This window comes from Callithrix jacchus, chromosome 14, assembly GCF_049354715.1.
Source record: "Callithrix jacchus isolate 240 chromosome 14, calJac240_pri, whole genome shotgun sequence".
Taxonomy (NCBI): Eukaryota; Metazoa; Chordata; class Mammalia; order Primates; family Cebidae; genus Callithrix; species Callithrix jacchus.
Window position 1 is genome coordinate 69,185,574 of NC_133515.1, and position 22,021 is coordinate 69,207,594.

Below are 22,021 nucleotides of genomic sequence, written 5' to 3' on the forward strand. Positions count from 1 at the left end.
GGTAAATCTTCCTCCATCCCTTTATTTTGAGTCTTTGTGTATCCTTGCATGTGAGATGGGTTTCCTGAATACAGCACACTGATTGGTTTTGGATTTTTATCCAATTTGCCAGTCTGTGTCTTTTGATTGGTGCATTTAGTCCATTTACATTTAGGGTTAATAATGTTATGTGTGAATTTGATACTAAGTGGCTGTTTTGCCCTTTAGTTGTTGTAGATTCTTCATTATGTTGATGCTGTTTAGCATTCAGTGTGATTTTGGAATGGCTGGTACTGGTTGTTCCTTTCTATGTGTAGTGCCTCTTTCAGGAGCTCTTGTAAAGCAGGCCTGGTGGTGACAAAATCTCTGAGTATTTGCTTGTTCGCAAAGGATTTAATTTTTCCTTCACTTCTGAAGCTCAGTTTGGCTGGATATGAAATTCTGGGTTGAAAGTTCTTTTCTTTAAGAATGTTGAATATTGGCCCCCACTCTCTTCTGGCTTGTAGTGTTTCTGCCGAGAGATCTGCTGTGAGTCTGATGGGCTTCTCTTTGTGGGTGACCCGACCTTTCTCTCTGGCTGCCCTTAGTATTTTCTCCTTCATTTCAACCTTGTTGAATCTGACAATTATGTACCTTGGGGTTGCTCTTCTTGCGGAATATCTTTGTGGTGTTCTCTGTATTTCCTGCATTTGAGTGTTGGCTTGTCTTGCTAGGTGGGGGAAGTTTTCCTGGATGATGTCCTGAAGAGTATTTTCCAGCTTGGATTCATTCTCTTCGTCCCCTTCTGGTACACCTATCAAACATAGGTTAGGTCTTTTCACATAGTCCCTCATTTCTTGGAGACTTTGTTCATTCCTTTTTGCGCTTATTTCTCTGATCTTGGTTTCTCGTTTTATTTCATTGAGTTGATCTTCGACTTCAGATATTCTTTCTTCTGCTTGGTCAGTTCGGCTATTGAAACTTGTGCATGCTTCGCGAAGTTCTTGTATTGTGTTTTTCAGCTCCTTTAGTTCATTCATATTCCTCTCTAAGTTATTCATTCTTGTCATCCTTTCCTCAAATCTTTTTTCAAGGTTCTTAGTTTCTTTGCATTGATTTAGAACATGTTCTTTTAGCTCATGGAAGTTTCTCATTATCCACCTTCTGAAGTCTAATTCCGTCATTTCGTCACAGTCATTCTCCGTCCAGCTTTGTTCCCTTGCTGGTGAGGAGTTTTGGTCCTTTCTAGGAGGCGAGGTGTTCTGGTTTCGGGTGTTTTCCTCCTTTTTGCGCTGGTTTCTTCCCATCTTTGTGGATTTATCCACTTGTCGTCTGCGTAGTTGCTGACTTTTCGATTGAGTCTCTTAGTGGACACCCAGATTGTTGGTGATGAAGTATTTCTTTTACTTGGTTTTCTTTCTACCAGTCTAGCCCCTTCGCTGTATGACTGCTGAGGTCCACTCCAGGCCCTGCTTGTCTGGGGTACACCTATAGCAGCTGCGGAACAGTGAGTGATGCTACCAGTTTCTTTTTCTGCTATCTTTGTCCCAGGATGATGCCTGCCAAATGTCAGTCTTTTGGATATAGAGGGGTCAGGGAGCTGCTTGAGGAGACAGTCTGTACTTTATAGGAGCTCAATTGCTGAGCTGTGAGCTCTGTTGTTCATTCAGGGCTGTTAGGCTGCTATGTTTGATTCTGTTGCAACAGAGCTCATTTAAAAACCCCTTTTTTTCTCAAATGCTCTGTCTTGGGGGGTTGGGGCTTTGTTTTTGGATGTCTCTTGAGGTGTCCTGCCCAGCTAGGAGGCAGTCTAATCACTATTTGACTGCCGAGGCTCCGCCGTGCTGTTGTGAAGCTTGCCCTGTGCTGCAGGCTCTTGCTCTTCTTCTGTGGTCTCCGCCTCCGGCTAAGCCCTGCAGCGGAGTCTCTCTGTTGTAGCGGGTTGCCTCGACAACGGCAGGCTGCGTCAGCAGTGGGCGTGTGTCTCAGTCGGGGCAGGTTGCCTTGGTAATGGTGGACGTCCCTCCCCCACGGAGCGCCTCAGGGACATTCTTCACGGCGAGACCGTTTCGAATCGCCGTTTTGTCTGTCCCACTGCGGTATCCTACACGCTGTGTCCCTGCAATCCCCTGGGCTGGCCCACTGCCCAAGTCCCTTTCAGTCTCGAGTTCAGCCCTCTCAAGTCTCAGGTTGCTGTTTCAACAGGGCACCGTACAAGTGTGCCCTGTGGGGATCGCTGGGTAGGGCCGGCCGCCGCCACCCTGGCTGCCGGCTTCTCCAGGCAGAGCCTCTGCCTGGTGTCCCGTGTCTCCTTTATACTTTGGAATTTCCCCATTCTGTGGGCAACAAAGATCAGTCTGAAAATGCAGCTCCGACTCACCTCTCCGCGGATTAACTGAGACCTTCAATCCTGGGTTGTTCTCACAGCGCCCATAAATGACTGATAATATTTATAGTAATAAGTACTAGAGAGAAAAATAAAACAGGGTAAGGGATAGAGAGGATAGTGAGTGGTTGCATTTGGGGGCCATTTTGGATAGAGTAGTCAGAAAGTTACTTTGGAAGATGTGGCGAGGGATCTAGATGAGATTTGTGGGTGCAACTTGCAAAGATCTTGGGGATGGGTGTTCCAAATAGAGAAAGCAGCAAGTTCAAAGACCCTGAGGCAGGAATAAGTTTGATGTGTTCAGGGAACAACAAGAAGACCAGCATGGCCACTCTAGAGGCATGAGGCAGGGAGTGGTAAGAAATGAGATTCTAATGCATAGGATCTGGATCTAATAGGCTTAGATCCTTCTCCTTAGTCACTTTGACTTCTCACCAACCTCTAAATGTTGGAATCCCTCAAGGCTTAATTGCGAGCCCTTCTCCCTTTTCCTCCTCCCCTTCTCTTCCCGTTCCTCCTTGGTAGCTGATTTTGTCCTATGGCTCAATATAGTAATCTCAGATTTATACAGTATCTCCAACTTGATCTCCCCTGGTATTAGAATTTTATTTGAAGTCGGTTGGGAAGCCACTGGAGGGTTTTGGGCAGGGATGTTATATGATCTGATTTATATTTGTAAAGTATTCTGCTTTCTTGGTGGAGAATAGATATAGAGGGGCAAGATTGGAAGTAGGGGGAATTTGAGCTAAGGAGATTACTGTAGAAGCATAGGGTTCTAGATGTGAAAGTGATGAGAAATTGTCTAATTTGGGATATATTTTGAAGGTGGCGTGGACAGGATATGGTGATAGATTAGATTTGGGGTATGAAGGGATGACAGACATTTTGGAAAGACTGGAAGAAGAACAGGTGTGAGAATGGTGGAATCAGGAATTCTGTTTTGGACTTGATAAGTTTGATGTGATTGCTGGACATTCAGGTGAAAGTGGATATACAAGTCTTGAGCTCAGGGGGAAGGTCAATTTGGAGATACTATATAAAATTGAGATTCCCAGCTGGGCATGGTGGCTCATACCTATAATCCCAGTGCTTTGGGAGTCCAAGTTGGGCAGATTACTTGAGGCCAGGAGTTCAAGACTAGCCTGACCAACATAGTGAAACCCATCTCTACTAAAAATAAAAAAATTAGCCAGGTGTGGTGGCACATGCCTATAATCCCAGCTACTTGGGAGGCTGAGACATGAGAATCACTTGAGTCCAGGAGGTGAAGGTTGCAGTGAGCTGAGATCACACCACTGCTCTCCAGCCTGGGTGACAGAGGGAGACGTTGTCTCTAAATAAATAAATAAAAATAAAATAGAGATTCCTATGTTGAGAAAAGATAAGATCAGCTTGCAAGAGAGGCTAGAGGGAGGGGAGGGCTGAGGACTAAGCTTCGAGGGATTCCAACATTTAGAGGTTAGGGAGAGGAGAAGGAGTCAAAGGGACTAAGGAGAAGCTGCCAAGAAGTAGTATGAAAACCAAGGGGTGGGGTTACTCCATATAAGGGATGTGCTTTAAGGGTGAATGCCAGGTGCTCCTGAGAGCTCACGTGATTGGGAAGGAAAGTTGACTAGCTGCCTTAGAACTGCTTCATGTTTGACACAACAGTATCTGTGCTTGTGTTTTCTTCATAACTAAAGGGCCTTTAATCTCAGCAATATATCTCTGTGAAATAGGGTTGGGCAGTAGTCCTGCTTGATAGGTGTTGAGACTGAGGTGGGAAGAAGTCATCCTGCTCAGTTTGATGATAGTATGAGGAGTGGAACCCTAGTTTTCTAGTTTATTGGTTTTCTAATTATAGTTTCTTTCAGTTCTGCTGCTGTTGTGTTACTCCGATGATTCCTGATTTTTGTTTGTTTTTGCTTATCAGGCTTAGTGGTGCTCACTCTGAAAAGAACACCAGTAGTTTGACCTATCATAATTATTCTCTTCTAGAGTGTAATTTAGCTAAGAAGTCATCCTGTCAGGCTTTTGCCCCCAGGAAGAACTTAACATTAAAAAACCCAGACATCTCTGTTCACTCATCTCAGTGAAGGAGGCCTCACTAATACTGACCTTTTACATTAGAGTAAAAATGGAATTAACTAGGTTGGCAGGAGGATGATGGTCCTTTAACAGCATTCCCATGGCTGCTTTTTCTCTGCTCTTGCTGTGAGTTTGATTCTTTGTTGTTAGAAAAGTACTATAGTTGGGCCTGATCCAATCTAATCCGGAAAGAAATCCATTCTGTGAATGGAAAAAAGGGTTAATTAAAGCAGTTGGAAGGGTCTTGGTGCTGGCTTTTAATGTAATTTAGGATATTTCCTAGAGCAATTTCTCAATCTTTTCATTGATTTGAATAACTTAATACAACTTAAATGAATTTGATTAGTAGTTGGGAACTTATTTAAGTGCTTTTCACTGTTAAAATTGAAAAGCTAAAAAAAAAAAAAAAATTGAAAAAAAATTGAAAAGCTCACATTGGCTATGGTTTGACATGACCCAGTAAATTACTTAAGGTAATAAATGTTTTTCTGTGTCTTGAATGAATGTCTGTATATGTTTGTCAGTTAGGTGAGAAGAGAATGGAGAGACAGAGGTGTGATTTACAACATGTTGGGGTACTTTCACACTGGTCTCTCATCAACTCTGTCGGTTCAGTTCTTAGCAATAACTATTCACAGCTTGTACTTAGTCACTCCATTTTATATTAAACACTTCCTACTTTATCATTTTTTCAAGAATCATGCATCTCTTTTTTACCTTTGACATTCGCTTTTATTTTTCCTGGAAATTATTCTGTTGATTTACTTCTAGATCATCTGCCTCTGAAGAAGATGACAAGGAAGATAGTTCCTGGGAGCCCCAAAAGAAAGCTTCCAGAAGCCGTAAACAGCTCGTTCCCAAGGAATCCAAACCAAAGAGGATGCCTCGGGTGAAGAAGAATACCCCACAGATCAGTGATGACTCAGAAGTTGTTGTTAAGGAGGAGCTGGTAGGTGCTGTAGCTGGATAGAGGGAACTCTGTAGTGTCTTCCTGATTGGTGATGTTACTTTCTCATTATACAGAGTAGGACAAAGCATGTAAATGACAAAAACTTCCAGCAATCTCATCCCCTACCATGGGTCTTAATTTTTGGGTTTTTACTGTGTTTCTTTGTTTCCTTTTCCCTCTCCTAGTAGTTGGTCTGGGTGTGGTAGTGCTGGTAATGACGGTGGCATTAGCAAATAGTCAGGTGCTTACCATTAGCCACACAATGTACTCAACGTTTCATTTAAATGATCTTATTTAATCTTTGTAATAACCATTGAGGCAGGTGCTTTTATTTTGATTTTATAGATGAGAAAACTGAAGAAAGAGATATTAAGTGACTTGTTCACAGTGTACAGATAGTAAGTGATGGAACTCGGTTTCTAAGGGAGGAATATGATTTCATCAGCATTTTGGGAACTGATATATCTCTCTTGAGTGTTTACATTAGCTGTGTTCACGAGAGAGATAAATACAACCAGAGCGCTGGTTTAATAATTAATAGTTTAAAATAATAATCTTAAGGACTTGAAATTCTTATGGCCAGTGTTTTTTTCTTCTTGGAGGCTAATCTATAAGTAGGGAATTAAATAGTAATAAGTTTACTTGATGAGCATGGACTCAGAATAGGATGATGAGATAAATCCATTCATATGAGTTTATTGAATGTCTACTGTGGTGTAGGCACTGTTCTTGTCACAGTGAAAATTGAATGTTTTAATAGCTTGAAACTAAGACAGTATGAAGTATCCATCTCAGCAGGGCTTTCTCACTGTTGGGGTGAAAATAGTCAAAATTTGATTGTGAGACTTTCCTCTCTTTCTTGTATTACTTAAAAGAATGCTGATCATATTTGCTTTCTACAGTTCTTTTTCTATTCATCTGTGGCTAACAACACCTCTTCTGATTGACACTTTCTTTAGATATGTCAGTTCATTTGATTAGATTATCAATTCTTATAGGCCTGGGAGTTATTTTATCTTTATATCTCTGCTCTGATATATTCTGTTTTGGGCAAACAATTTAATACTCAGAGGGCTCTCTAATGTTTATGGTTTTCAAGTTCAGATGGTGGTGGTGGTAGGTTGGCATGGGGGTGGGGGTGCTCTTTATTGTAGTTCTTGATATTTTAATAATGATTCTGGAAAAAATACTTGATAGAGGAGAAGATAGGATTTTGACTAAAATTTAGTTTGGGAATTGTTTGTGTTTGTGCCATCTGCATCACTTAGGTAATGGAGAACAGGCTAGCTGAAGGGTAGGTTCTTTATCTTATTTACGCTATCCCCAGTGCCAAGGTGGGTGCCAAGTCTCATTTTTTCACACCTGAGCTATCACTTGGATTGGAGGCAGTGGAGGGGCAGAGAGTAGTCCCTAGACACCTGTGTGGGCTGTAGTGTGGACTCTTGTTAAAGAAAAATGCCTGACATTAGCCTGCTGTTATTCTGTGTTCTGTCTTCTACTCTTGCAGGAATTGTTGCCATGTGTAGCCTTTTGTGTGAGTGAATGAGTGTTACTTTTCTTTCTGCTTAGTGGTTGACTTTGATAGCAAGCTTTAATCTTGATTTCCTGGCATGTGTAGGCCCATCCTTTACTCATTTTCAAAAATTAAACTGCTTATTTCTAAATAATTGACATGCAGTGGCAAGAAATAATAGAGGAATTCCATGTACTCTTTATTCATTTGTCCTGAATGGTAACATATTACAAATCTATAGTAAGATTTCACAACCAAGATACTGATATCGATTAAATCCACTGATCTTATTTAGATTTCTCCAGTTTTATTTGTGTCCATTCATGAGAATGTATATATATGTATTTGGTTCTATGCAATTTTATCACACATGCAGATTTGTGTATCTACCATGACAGAACAGTTTCATCGCCACAAGGATGCCTGGTGTTGCCCTTTTATAGCCACACCCACCTCCCTCCATCATCTCTGACCCTTGGCAAACTCTAATCTGTTCATAAATATTATATAAATGTATTCATATAGTATGTGACTTTGACATTGGCTTTTTTCCCTATTCAACATAATTTCCTTGAGATTCTTCCAAGTTATTGTGTGTCTCAATAATTTGTTTATTTTTCTTTATGAGTAATATTCCTGGGAAATTGCTTTTTATCTTCTAATTCTCACATGTTCTCTTTGTGGTTTGATAGAATAGCTCTGTGGCTGCTGCTGATACTGCTTTGGAAGACAGAAAAAATAAATTGGATACTGTAGAGACTCCAAAAACAGCCAAGACAAAACGGAAATGTTCAGCGCAGCCACATTCAGCTCAGAGGACCAAAAAGCTGAAAGTTGATGAAGAAACCAGCAAAGCCACCAACTTAGAGGGTGAGAGTAATAGTTCAGAGACACCATCCACAAGCACTATATGCAGAGGTACCTGCAAGAAGGAAGAGAATGAAGATGACTTTACATTTGGTCAGTCTCCTTTAAAGAAAATGAAGACTGAAACATGTCCTCAGGGACAGCCTGTCAAGTTTCCAGCAAATGCCAATAATACTAAAGAGGAGGTGGAAATGAATTGGGACATAGTACAGGTATGTGTAGCCTTTTTCTATCACTTTAATTGGTTTGAGTGCTTTCTTTTTGACTAGCATAGGGATTATACTGTCTAAGGGAAGAGCTGGGGGTTTTCAATTCTTGCTTCAGTTTTGCCAGGGATTTCTGGAGGCTTACTCACTTGTTCCTTTCTTTGGGTACACTGTTTTGTGTTGTAGCTCAGATGTGTGGCCTTAGTAGGCCTTTGCCATGGTGTTGTAGTGAACATACACTATATAGACAGCTTGTACCAACTGGTTGGGCCCCACAAGTTCATGGTTAAGTTTTTGCTTTGAACTTGGACTGTATTTTCCTATAAAAGCAGTGTAAGTGATTAGGTCACTGGCTGTTCGTACATCTGTTTAACCCTCAGTATAATGTTGTAATGTACTACAACAAGGCCTAGCAATTTTTGAAAGGAAATTCTATAAGAATTCCTATCTGAGGTGCCAGAATTATATGTCTTACTACAGGGAAAATTTGTTCTGATTTGTTAACCTGGACTTTCAGTGTTTTGTGAGGGATGAGTACCTGGGTTCACTAATGGGTTACGTAATGTCACTAAAATAGGAGCTGAACAAAGCCTTTTAGAAAATACATTCCAAGAGAACGGCAAGGTTACTTGCTCAGTGGAATGAGGCGGGAAAAGTGTATGATGAGGAGAGGTGCCCAGCTGCCAGAGGGTGAGTGACAGAAGAAAAGCAAGGAAGGAAAAGTTTTATTTGTAAGCCAGTAGCAGTAATGCCCTTTGTTATGTTGTGGGAATAGTGACTAGAAGCAAGTTATGTCATTTAAAGGCCCAAGAACTATTTTATGGCCTTTTGCCTTCTTAGAAAATATTTTGAAAATTCTAGGCTAGATTTTCCTTTTAATTTCAGGCAGTTTTTTTTCCTCCTTTTCCTTTTTTGAAGTGATTTTTGACAGTTGAAAGCCTATTCTCTGAAAATCGGAGTACTCCTTGCCTCTGAGTTGGGAAGTGGTTTTTGGGACGCTGCCACCTTTGCTGAGCAATCTGATGTCTCCACCTTTCCTGTGGTCTTAAAACAATGTATATATACTTCTGTCAGAGTATGAACCATACCATATATCAACTATTTACATGTCTGTCTGCTTTTGTTAGCTTGTTAGCTCCTTGGAAGAGGGACTTGATTTTTTTTTACATCTTGATTATCATTGGCTTAGTTTGGTTATTGGCATATAATATGAGCTAATATAAATGTTCAACTGAATCAATATAGAAAAATTTGGTGATTTGGAGGCCCCAAAATGAAGACTGCTTGTATGTAGTTTTGTTTGCCTTAATTTCAAGGATCAAATTTGCATAAGCAGCAGTGTACACTCCCTTAACATATGTGATGCATTATAGATTTGTTAGGACCTACTACCATCCAGATGAGGGTCTGGAGTCTTAGCTGTCTTAGGTTTCTTTTATTCAACAATAGCTGAGCTGTTGGGTAGTGGGAGCCCATGGATTGCTCTAAAAATGACACAGTTCCAAAATGATGAGCATTCCTGTCATTTCCACCTGTCATTTCTGTCTTTCAGAATCTTGCCTATCTTTCAAGGCTCAACCAAAATACTATCCCTGGAGCAGGCCTTCCTTGATTACCTCAGGGAGATCTTTCTCCTCTTTAAAATCATGGTACCCCTTAGTGCCTGGCACATGCTGTTTTATTTGTACTTATTTATATTAATATTGTTAGCTTCCCTTCTAGATTGCTAACTTCTTCATGAGCAGCCTTATGAAGGCCTCAAGAGGGAAGTGGTTGCACCTTTACCCATAGGTAGATAAGAGTCACTGGAGCTTAAGTTCAAACAAAGAAAATGAAAAAATAAGGTATTTTAGAAACATAATCTGTAGTAATACAGATAGGATGGGTGGGCGGCATAGACTACAATAAAAGCCTGCTATGGGTTCAGATAAAAGATGCTATTAGTGGAAAGAGAGCTTGAGTGGGGACAGAACAGACATTTTAGAAGTTCTGTTTGCCTCCCTGCTGACAGAGTAGATGGATATGATAGAAAATACGCAGTGATTCTTAGGCCGTTGATTAGAATGCTTTGGTTACAGTAAGAGAAAACTGTCTCAAACTAGCTTAAGCAATAAAGGAGATTTATTGGCCTATGTAACAGGAAAATTTTGGTCAGTTCACTGAAATGATCTCTCTGCTATCCTCTAAGCACTACCATCCTCATAACAATAAAATGGCTACAACTTTGAATTTCTACCTCTACAAACTGTATTTCTTCAGAGGAAGAAATTGTACCTAGGTCCAGAGTTCCAGCCTAAATCTTGAACTTCATGCTGATTGGGCTAATCTCTCTGGCCAGGGCAATGGAGCATTCAAGCTGTTAATTCTGAAAACAACTGGTTACCTGAGCCAAATGCTGTGGAGCTGAAGTTAGAGTCAAGTGCTGTCAAGTCACATAGCTGCTATATAATGGAGACATGGCCACAATATTAGGGGAGATAACCCTATATCTCTTTGGTTTCTGTGGTAGATGATGTGATGTGGACTGGAATAGGAAACAGGAAAAGATACAGGTTTGAGGGAGAAAATACAAATGAGTTGATTTTTGTGAGGGTCAGGGAAGATAACAAGCAACAGGAGCATTTCTAAAGAGGGAGGAGCCTCATGAAGGCCTCTTAAGAGCAAAGCAACTGGGCTTGTTCTAGGAACTGAGAGAAGGCTATTGGGCTGGTTTCTAATGATCTAGGGAAAGACTGGATAAGATGAGTTTGGAGAGAGGCTGATGTCTTTTGGGTCATAGTGAGGAGATTGGATTCCAAATTCAAGGGGAAATCAGTGACCAGGTCAATATATACATTTTGAAAATAACATTCTTGTTGCTTTGTGTATACTGGAATAGATGCGATTTGGAGTGAATATGGGGAGAACAGTCAAAGGCTATTTCATTAGTGCAGGCTAGAACTAGACTGGGATGTGCGGCAGAAGAAATGAAGAACAGTGATAGAGTAAGGAAATATTTTGCAGTTCAAGGTAACTCATTCTTAAGGTGGATTGGGTTTCAGAGTTGAAGGAGTTGGAATGGACTTGTAGTTTTCTGGGTTGAACTGCCATTTGAATTGCATGATATGGGTAAAACTAGAGGAGAAATAAGTATGAGAAGAAGATAACTTTGCGAATGCAAGGTTTGAGATGCCCATTAGATTTCTAAGAGAATATGTCAAATAGTTGACTAAATGAGTGTGGAGCTCACACTGAAGAGAGTCAGGGATAGAGATGTGAAATTGGCATTCTTATCAGAATTGGTAGTAATCCATCAGAATGGGTGATAAGATGTAGACCTCAGGATTTAAGATGCCCTGAGAATGAGACATTCTCTACAGTCTCTGGAGTTTAGCCATTTATTTCATATGTAGTCTTAAAATTCAGTCTGTTTATTTATCTGAACTTGATTTTGGTAATCAGTTGTTTATGATAATTCTTTAGTAATTTTTCCCTGTTTTTTACCCCAGTTTCTGTCAGATCTTGGTATTCAGGGTTGAAATAATAATAAAACTTACTCCTTTTGTTCTTTACTTTGAAAGAGCCACTTAGGTTTTGGGAAACTACAAAAATTGCATTTTATTCTTTCTCTTTTCCAGGCTGACTTTTCTAAACTTTTCTGCTTACATGTATGTTTTGCTAAGACCTATAGACTTAAAAATAATTAAATATTTAAACAATTAATAAATAATCTTTTAATATTATTGTAAATAATATTAGTATTTTAATATAATATACATTTTAATATTTATTTAAAATAATTTAAATATTTTAATGTTTTAAAATAATTATTTAAAAATGTTTAAAATAATTATGTTTAAATAAGAATTTGTTTTAAAATATTTATTAAAATAGTGAATATTTTAAACATTTATTTAAAATATTTAAAATAGTGAATATTTTAAATAAATAATATTTTAAACAAATTTTTTTTTTTTTTTTGAGACGGAGTTTTGCTCACGTTACCTAGGCTGGAGTGCAATGGTGCAACCTTCACCTCCTGGGTTCAGGCAACCTTTGCCTCCTGGGTTCAGGCAGTTCTCCTGCCTCAGCCTCCCGAGTAGCTGGGATTATAGGCAGGCGCCACCATGCCCAGCTAATTTTCTGTATTTTTAGTAGAGACAGGGTTTCACCATGTTGACCAGGATGTTCATGATCTGTTGACCTTGTATTCCACCCACCTCGGCCTCCCAAAGTGCTGGTATTACAGGCTTGAGCCACTGCACCCGGCCTAAACAAATATTTAAAAATATAATTAATTGCCTGATTTGGTGCTTCACGCCAGTAATCCCAGCATTTTGGGAGGCTGAGACAGGAGGATCACTTGAGCCCAGGTATTTGAGACCAGCATGGGCAACATAGTAAGACCTCATCTCTACAAAAAAAAAAAAAAATTAGCCAGGTGTGATTGTGTGGCCTGTAGTCCCAACTGTTTGGAGGCTGAGGCTGGAGGATCACTTGAGCCTGCAAGTTCGAGGTTGCATTGAATCACGATCGTGCTACTGCACTCCAGCCTGGGTGAAAGAGTGAGACATTATCTCAAAATACTAAAAAAATTTAAAAAGTAATTAATTAGTTTGAATATGTTGTATTTGTGCATGATACAAAATTCAAAAGATATAGAAGGGTCTTCCAGCTCTAACCCTCAGCCAACCAATTACCTTTCTATTTCCAGATCTTGTGAATCATTTCATATTAGTTCAGATAGAGCTGCCTCAGATTCTTAAATGGTTGTATGGTATTTTGTATGGACATAACATCATGTTTTCCAGTTCCCCCATTGTAAACTTAGGTTTTTGCTGAATTTTACTATGCTAGGAACAGTTCTTTAAAAAAAATTTTTATTAGAACTGCTGCTGGGCCAAAGAGTTTATTTATGCATTGTAAATTTTGATAGATATTGCCAAATTGCTCACTAGCAATGACTAAAAATGGCTTTTCCTTGCTCTCCTGGTGACGTAGTCAGTTACTAACTCCTTTGCTATCAATATGAGAGATGAAAAGTTTATCATTGCATCATTAAAAAGTGCCCTTGTTGAACACTGGAATTTGAATGATACAGTGGTTTTGATTGGATTTTTTTGAGTTTGTGAAATGACTATTTTACCATTATGATTGTCAGTGCATACATGTATTTTATATGACTTTCTTTTTTTAAAAAACTGTAGCAAGTAGTTTCTAAGTCAGTGGAGAACATTGTTTGATATTGTGTTTTAAATTATACATGATAATATAGATGTTTAATTTTCAGTATTTTAAATCACAAAGTATCTTTAATTTGCAGGTTTTATCTGAAAGAACTAATGTTGAACCTTGGGTTTGTGCCAACGCCATTCGTCTCTTTAATGATGACAACACAATTCCCTTCATTATACGTTATCGAAAAGAGCTCATTAATAACCTTGATGCTGATTCCTTGAGAGAAGTTCAACAAACCCTAGAAGAACTACGGTAAGAAACCTAGGAAAGGATGAGCCTAGTGTAATGGAAAAAGGCCAGTGAGGAACAGTGGGAAAGTGAATGACAGTATATTTGACAATTTCAACATTTTGTTTCCTTGAATTATTGTAATCTGGATATAGTCCTCTTCTGACAGAGGAAGTTAGCTCTATTGTACTTATTTAGCAGTTGTATGGAGTCCCTCTGCTGGTGTGTTTATGCATAGCTTGAACATGTGTTAGCAAAAAGGTCATTTGCAGTAAAAGTGTGTGCCTCAGAGTTTGACTGTCTTCTTCTTTCATAGAAATTATTGGGCAGAATGGCAAAATTAGGACTGCCAGCAAGAAAGTCAGAAAGTACATTTTAGTCTAAATCTTAATTGCTTGCATAAAACTGTCCTTTAAATTTCATAAAGTTCCTAAGTAGAGAGTTCTTCGGCAGTATAGAGTTTGGTAGAAAATATGTGTATTTCTTTTTCCCATACTTTTTTTTTTTTTTTTTTGAGATGGAGTCTTGCTGTCACCTGGGCTGAAGTGCAGGGGTGCAATCTCAGCTCACTATAATCTCCACATCCCAGGCTCAGGTGACTGTCTTGCCTTAGTCTCCTGAGTAGCTGGGATTACAGGCATGCGCCACCACGCCGAGCTAATTTTGTATTTTTAGTAGAGACAGGATTTTGCCATGTTGGCCAGGCTGGTTTGAACTCTCGGCCTTAAGTAATCTGCCCACTTTGGCCTCCCTGTAATCCCTGTGCTGGGATTACAGGCTTGAGCTACTACGCCTGGCCCTCGTACCATACTTTTAATGGTTATGGTAATTTAACAATAGTGAATTGTTAAGTTTTGTATGGTTATAGAATGGAAAGTTCCTTTTAAAAAAATTATGCCTCTGGACTCACTGTTAATAACTCAGAAGTATGTACAAAGACTAGAAGACTGACTATAAGACTAACTATATTATTTGATAGGGTTTATTAAAACACTTTACTGCTTATGCATTTATTGCATGTCTCCTACAAGCACTGTGTTAATGTGTACATTCTTCAAATGTACCAAAAAGATCTGATTAAAATTGGATATCATTCTGTGAAGCCATTTGAAAAGTATTAAGGTAATTTTTATAACAAGTTTGATAAGCTTTCTGTTATTTTTGGGGAACTTGCATCTCAGTAACTTTTCTACCCCTTTTGTTGAAGTTCTTTTAGTGCCAGGAGAATTAAAATGCAATATGTGGAAAGTTATACTTCACTGAGAGGCAGAATCAATTCGCCAATGTGCAAGTATAAATGACTTGCTAATCAAATAGTCTTGGATGCAAATCTTCCAGAGCCAGACCAGGATAATCAAGCATCGGGGATAAGAACTGGGGATTGCAAATCCTATATAAGAGTGGCAACCCCTGCTGATCTCCAGTAGATTATCATTACGCAGGATTGTCTGCCCAGTTTGCTGGGTCTTCCTATTTCTGAAAAGCTGGTAATTTGGTTTTTTATGTAATAAATTTCTGGGCCAAGCAAAACCACTCTTGACCACACCTAGAAGGCCAGCAGTTTGCAAATTCTGAAGTAAGCTTTCTGTTTGGTTGAAAGCAGGTAATTCAGAAAGTCTCAGGGTTTTGGATTTGATATTGGAGAAAGCATCCCAAGCAAGAAAAGCTTACTTAAAAAATTAGAAGGTCGTCTAACAATATTTGGTTGTTTGGGGTACAAATAGGAGCTTTATGTCAAGAATATTATCATTTTCTTTCTTTTTTTTTTTAAAAAAACACTTCTGCAAAAGAGTTTCATTCTCTGGGTTTCTATGAATAGGTAATACATTGAATATTAGTAGAGGAATGAATATTCTTTGAAGTAAGTGGGGGGCCATTGATTGGAACTTAAGAGATCTTTTTCTATAATACAGAGGTTTCTTTTGGGTAATGAGATATGATCTCTATTTTTTCTTAGGCTCAGCGTTTTCTATAACTAGAGCATTGGTTTTCAATCAGTTAATTTCTACCCTAGATAAGAAGTAAAACCAGTTTAATAAGTCATGCCATTTAAAAAATGAAATAGTGAATAGAAAATATAGGAGTAAATTTATGTGGTAAAGGTAAATATTGTTTCATGAAATGTTTCAATTATGCAGCATATGTATGTGTGTATCCTGGGTTGCAAGGTAAAAAATATTTTAAAATTCACTGTTGAAAAGTGAATTAAAGAATATGATTCTGGATAGTAAGAAGTTTTTTTTGTATTTTTCTCTAAAGATAATTCTCTTCTTCCTTATATGCAGGCTAATAGGACAAAGGGAATTGGCTTTTTGTTAAAATGACCTTGGTAGGCTTTAGCCCTTGAAAACAATCTTGGGCTACCCTGAATGTAGAAGATATACAGGTTGTAATCTAAGGACTACATATTCGTCTCTTTAATTTACAGCCTTCTGCCTTTAGTTTTTTTTTTTTTAAATTGTAAGTTGATTTAATTTTCTTTTCCATTGGTCATTTTGAATAAATCATATTATCATTTCTAACTTTTGCCCATCATTTTAGCAATACCATTGTTAGGGAGATCTTATAAATAGGAGGTAATACAATAGGATGAGAAGCATCATCCTATAACAACAGGATTGTATATTTACAGTGAAAACCTTTTGTAAAGTGGGGGAACTACTGTGCCCAGCCTTCCTTTTGTCCTAACTTGTTTAGTTAGGATCCCTGTAAATTGATTCCTGGAATCAGCTTTTCTACATGGAATCCTGGTTCTTTTTAATGGGGAATGGTATTTGGAAACCAATTGTGGGTGCTAGGTGTGCTCATCCTGAGCAGTGATACTCCAGTAGCAATGAGCATACCTAGTACCCCTAACTTGGTTTCTAAGTGTCATTCTCCTGATTCCTGGGGCAGGGAAACTAGAAGATGCACCTGCAATATTGTATGCCAGAGAATAAGGAAGTGGTCGCACAATGACAGGGACATATCAGAAGGACATGGAAGCTACCTTGAAGGGGCTACTTCTGGCCAAATCTGGAATGATTTGAACATTAAGATAAATGAAAGCAATGGTTTGTAAGCACTAAATAAAATAAGAAATTCAAAGTTTGATGAGGAATCGGATAATTATATAGTCTCAAAGTACCTTTCCACAAAATACTTAAGATTACAAGGGGAATAAAGAGTACCTATGTTATGGAGAAACTCACAGATACTACCTTGATGAAATGATCATAGTTAATCAGTAATGAGGCAAATCAAAATCATTTGCCACCTAATAAGGTGTAGTGAGAAGAACACTGTATGACTTCTATGATATTTCTGCCAAAGATGCTCCATCTGTATTTAATTGTGAGGACACATCAGAGAAACCTAAGCTGCAGGACATTCTACAAAATAACTGTCCTGTAGCATTCAAAAATATCAAGGCCTTATCAAGAAGAAAATCAAGGAGGGAATGAAGTATTTTTTTTGCTTGAACGAGACTGTAGATGCATGGCAACTACATGTAACCCATAATTCTTAACTGAATTCATCATGCAGGATATTATTGGGACAATTGGTAAAACTTGAATGAGGTCTGCAGATTAGATGGTAATGAATATTAGTATTAATTACCTGATATTGATGGTTATTGTGTGGTTATGCAGGAGATTTGTATATATAGGAAATCACACTAAAGTGTCGGGCTGTAGGGCTGTTAACTTATTCTCAAACAGATCAGAGAGAATAAAGTTTCTTTTACTTTACCTGCAACTTTTCTGTAAGTTTGAAGTAGTCTTAAAAAGGTTTTGACAGAGGTCTTGGATATTACAAAAGTTTCTGTTTTCAGGGCCGTTGTAAAGAAAGTTCATAATACAATCCAGAAAATTAAGAAGGAAGGGAAGATGTCTGAGTGCTTGTTAAAAGCCTTGCTGAATTGTAAAACATTTGAAGAACTAGAACATGTGGTAAGGAACCCTTTTTACCTTTTAATGTAATACCTGACTATATTACAATTTGGGTCTTCTTATGGTTAAGGAGGACCAAGAAATAAAAAGCTAACATCATTGGCCACTATTATTTAATGCAACAAAATATTTATTTTTTTATTTAATAAGTATAGAGTGCTTTTTTGGTGCTTGGCACTTGGGTGTACAAAGATGAATAAATATATGGTCTTTGTCTCAAGGAATTTCCAGTCAAGTAGGGAAGGACAGTTGATTATACAAATGTGAAGCTTATTGGAGAGTGCTGAACTAGAGACGTCTTCAGTCTGTAGTTGGAATATGAAACCATGAGAATGGAAGGACTCACTCAAGGAGGGTTTGTCAGCAGGTCAGGATAGTACCACTGGGAGATACCACCTTTTAAAGTGTGGGTAGAGGGTTGGAGAGCTTAAATAGGCAAGTATGAGGAGAATCAGGAGATGATGGTGCCCTGCAACAGCAGGGAAGAGAGTTTTAGATGGAGGTCATGATCAGTAGTTACATGTAGTTTGGCAAAATAAGGACTGAATATATTTGGTAATTAGGAGATCATCATGGATTTTTGTGTTATCACTTGCAAGGAGATCATGGATTTTGTGTTATCTTCTACCAAGTGAAGAGAAGCCAGATGGTGGTGGGTTGAGGAGTGTGTGGATTAAGAATTGTGTGTAGAACACTTTCAAAGGAGCTTGCTTGAGTTGAGGACATTGCAGTGCAGGCAATGAGTTTTTAAGATGAGTGAAACCAAACAACTAATTTAGCATATGGAAAAATATAAAGAATGAGATAAGGCACATACCATCTTCATACAGTAAGCATTTTCTAGTTAGTATTAATTCATCTCTGAAGGAAGAAACAAGGATTAAGAAAAGGATTCTTTCAGCATTTTCAGCATGTCTTCTAATTTTGTATCCTAGCTTTAACTTTTGTTTTTTTAAAACTGAATCATATGTTTTCTGCCTTTATTTTCTAGTCTGCTCCATATAAAACTGGGAGCAAAGGGACCAAAGCCCAGAGAGCAAGACAGTTGGGCTTAGAAGGAGCAGCCAGGACACTGCTTGAGAAACCAGGGGAGCTTAATCTGCTATCATACATTAGGCCTGATGTTAAAGGTACTAGCTTTATTTACAGAGATCAACTTTGTTTCTTTTTATAAATTTAAAAAAGTATGTTTAAAAAACTGTTAAGTAATGATTATACAAAAGAATATTATAGCATATGTAGAATAATTGAAATAAAACAAATCCTGACATACCTATTGAGTAGCCGATAGCTTTTCTCTTTTAATGAAGTGCCTGTTCTAGTCTTTGCTTGTTTTTCTATTGTGTTTTCTTCTTAAAAATATTTTTAAATATTTTTAGTCATTTATATGTGTTGTAATCTTTTTCCCCAGTTTGTAACTTTTTTCACTTTATGCCATCTCTTGATAAATAGATATTAGTTTAGTTTTATTATCGTTAATAGTGGTTTTTTTCTTTTTAAAGAAATTCCTTCATATCTCAAGGTTTTAAAGATTCTCCTATATTGTCCATTAAAGCTTTTATTTCTAAAAATTTGTTTACTTATAAAAGTCATAAATAGTCCTTAAAAATGTCAACAGTTCTGACAGCTAGGAAGTGTAAAGTGAAGCTCCACTTTCACAGTTCTACTCTAGAAGTAAAGTGTCTTTTTCTGAAATTTTCTTCCAAGTGTGTTTTCCTATTCTTTCATGTGTGTGCATGCACAAGAGAGAATAAGAGAGGGAAGAAGTAAGGGAGAGGTATTTCTAACAAAAACTCAAGGAAAATGACACTTGATAAATGTCAAGATGCATTGGTTTTATTGTAAAAATGAGCCGTAGAGTAAAAACTTTGGTTAAGAGTGGCTTCTTCTCAGGAATTCACTGTTAGGATTGAGTGGGGAGATTGATGCTCTGGTGATCTCTACTCTTAAAAAATTATTCTTTTAATATTAAAAATTATATACTTAACATGGGCAACATGTTTTCATATACATGTATTACTACATAGTGAAATGAGTACTATAGTCAAGCTATTCTGTACTTGATAAGCAAATTAACATATTCATCATCTCACATAGTTACCTTCTTTTGTGTTAAGAGCACCTAAAATCTGCTGTCTTAGCAAATTTCCAGTATACATTATGATATTATTAACTGTAGTCCCCATGCTTTATGTTAGATCTCTAGTCTTTTTTAGCCTCCATAGCTACTGTAACTTTGTACCCTTTGAACTACATCTTTCCACCCCGCCCCTATCTCCAGTTTCTTTTGTCCTTTTGTGGATCCCTTAGGCTGGGACATGTAAATGTCTGTAGGGGGCAGTCTCATAACAAAATCCACAGTATATGTATTAACCTTTAGAAAATTATAGCATACCGTAGCCTGTTTTTATTTTAAATAACACAGCAAATGTGAATTTATGATCTAAAAAATTGATGAGGTGTGTCTGTAAAATCCAAGTATCTGTTTATACCCAAATACACTTATCTTAATGTTTGGAGAAGGGCAATAATGTAAAGAAAAAGTAAAATAGGATTATTTGAATTTAGAGATGGGTTGAAATGGGTAAAATTCAAGTTTGTTTAATATTTAATGTGTATTTATAGTTAGATTTCAAATGATTACAACACTTAATATTTTAATAATAGCTAAGACTATAGCTATGCATTAAGGTTAACCACAGTAGGAACTATCTGTCCCCAGTGATCATAGGGTTTATTAAAATGGAATGTTGAAACTTTCAGAATGTCAGATGCACAAAGGCTTATCAACTATTTTTATTTTTATTTTTCTTCTTGTTGTTGATTTACTTTCCTTCTACTTCTCACTACCCTTGATACCAAGGTCTCTTGAGTTCTCTCATATACTGAGTTCCTACTGAGTAGGTTTTTGAACCATATCTCTTTAGATTGTTATACATGGTGATACTGCTGGAATACATGACAGTGGACACATGGTGATACTTCTTATAATGTGGATAGTTCAGGGCCCAGCACAGTTAGAGTAGTTCTATACTAGCAGACATATCAGGACTTTTCTTTGATTTACTCCCTCTTTTACCCTGATCAAAAATGTAGAATTATTATAAGTTAGTCTATATTAGCAAGCTAGGTAATGCTTTTTTTTTTTTTTAAGTTTGATAGGAAGGTTTTCTCCTTCTCTTTGTCTCCCTTTTTTTAATGTTACAATCATGATCACCCTTAATTTTATTTGTTTTTCTAAAGAAGTTTCATAATTCCTATCATTCCTGAAAGAAATATTTAAGAAACCGGACAGTTCAGTTTTTTTCCCCAGTAGAAGACACTTCTTGCTTGCTTGACACCGACCAGCAAGCCTTTGGTCTGAATTGTAAAGCTATACTGTGCCACAAATGGACTATGTTCTGGGAGATCCAAAATACTACTTTTGTGTACAAGAGGGAGTAACTGATTGTTCTGTTACATATAAGAAGAGGTAGCCTAAGTGCAGAGAAAGTGAAAAGAAATGTTGGCCTTTTGGTTTTTGTTTACAGGTGTGGAGGTTTGAAGATTCTGTAGCTGAAAAAATTTCACTGTAATGCATATGATTTTCTGGTTCTGTGGACTGTATTTCCTCTTGATTTAACTGAGTTGCTAAACTTTTGGAACTTCTGTTATCTTTGGGTGTATTAAACCCATAAGATCTATTCTCTTTGACTGGGGAAGGAACTTTTTCAAAACACAGAAGACTTTCTTTTTAAATTTGTCTTCTCCCTGATTGTACTGAGAAGGGGAATGACTCTGAAAATTTCTATCTCCCATTGAGAACTACTGCTCTAGAAGTAGCTCAAGGCACTTCCCTAGCAGAAGTTTTTTAAAGTATAATGAGTATCAGAGTTATCTGGGATCCTCCGTTAAACACATCAGTTCCACAGTCTAGGAATTCACAGTTTTAATAAGTACCTGGTATGATTTCATTTTTGGATCCTTAGGTTACACTTTACAACATTTCTCTAGAGCTCTAGCACAGTTTTGATTAGATTCATTAATTACATAAGGTCTTCAAATTACATTGTTCTATTATGATAGATTTTCGAAGGCCCTTTGTTATTGCAAAGTCTATAATTTCTTCTTTCTGTTCTCTGCTTCCATTAATGGTTCTCACTGTAGGTTCCATCTTAACTACTGACTTATGCTGGTGTTCTCTTTAAGCTTTATGTAATGATACTTTGAGGTACTTGGGACCCCAGGAATTAGTTCTTGTAAATGGTTTTCCTAGATAAAGACAGAGAGAGCTAACACAAGAGCAAATGTTTATTGAGTGCTTTGTGTACAGTAGCTGTTTTAAGTCCATTAAATATACAGTCTTCCATCTTGTAAAGGTAATTTGTTACTGAAAATTCCCTCATAGGAAAGTTTTCTCAAAATGTAAATAGAATTCCTATTAGTTTCATTAACCAAAGTTTTTTCTTTAAATTTCTTTAAAATATAGTTTACCCTTGCATAATACAGAGATTAGGGGAACACCTCCACCCTCAACTCCCACTTCAAAGTTGAAAATGTAGGTATAACTTTTGACTTCCTAACAACTTAACTATTACTAGCCTACTGTTGACCTGAAGCCTTACTGATGACATAAAGTCGATGAACACATATTTTATATGTTACGTGTATTATATACTATATTCTTATAATAAGGTAAGCTAGAAAAAAGAAAATGTT

The 22,021-nt window shown here is 37.5% G+C and overlaps 1 protein-coding gene across 2 annotated transcripts in view; it reads left to right on the forward strand.

The window, feature by feature from the left end:
- The window catches only part of SRBD1 (S1 RNA binding domain 1), a 239,963-nt gene that overhangs the window by 10,815 nt on the left and 207,127 nt on the right, over window positions 1-22,021 (forward strand). For both annotated transcript variants that reach the window (XM_035272653.3, XM_078348438.1), the window contains exons 3-7: window positions 5,183-5,360; window positions 7,566-7,952; window positions 13,249-13,415; window positions 17,206-17,323; window positions 18,315-18,453. In XM_035272653.3, coding sequence (XP_035128544.1) covers window positions 5,183-5,360; window positions 7,566-7,952; window positions 13,249-13,415; window positions 17,206-17,323; window positions 18,315-18,453 — 989 coding nt within the window. The remainder of the gene's footprint in view (window positions 1-5,182; window positions 5,361-7,565; window positions 7,953-13,248; window positions 13,416-17,205; window positions 17,324-18,314; window positions 18,454-22,021) is intronic.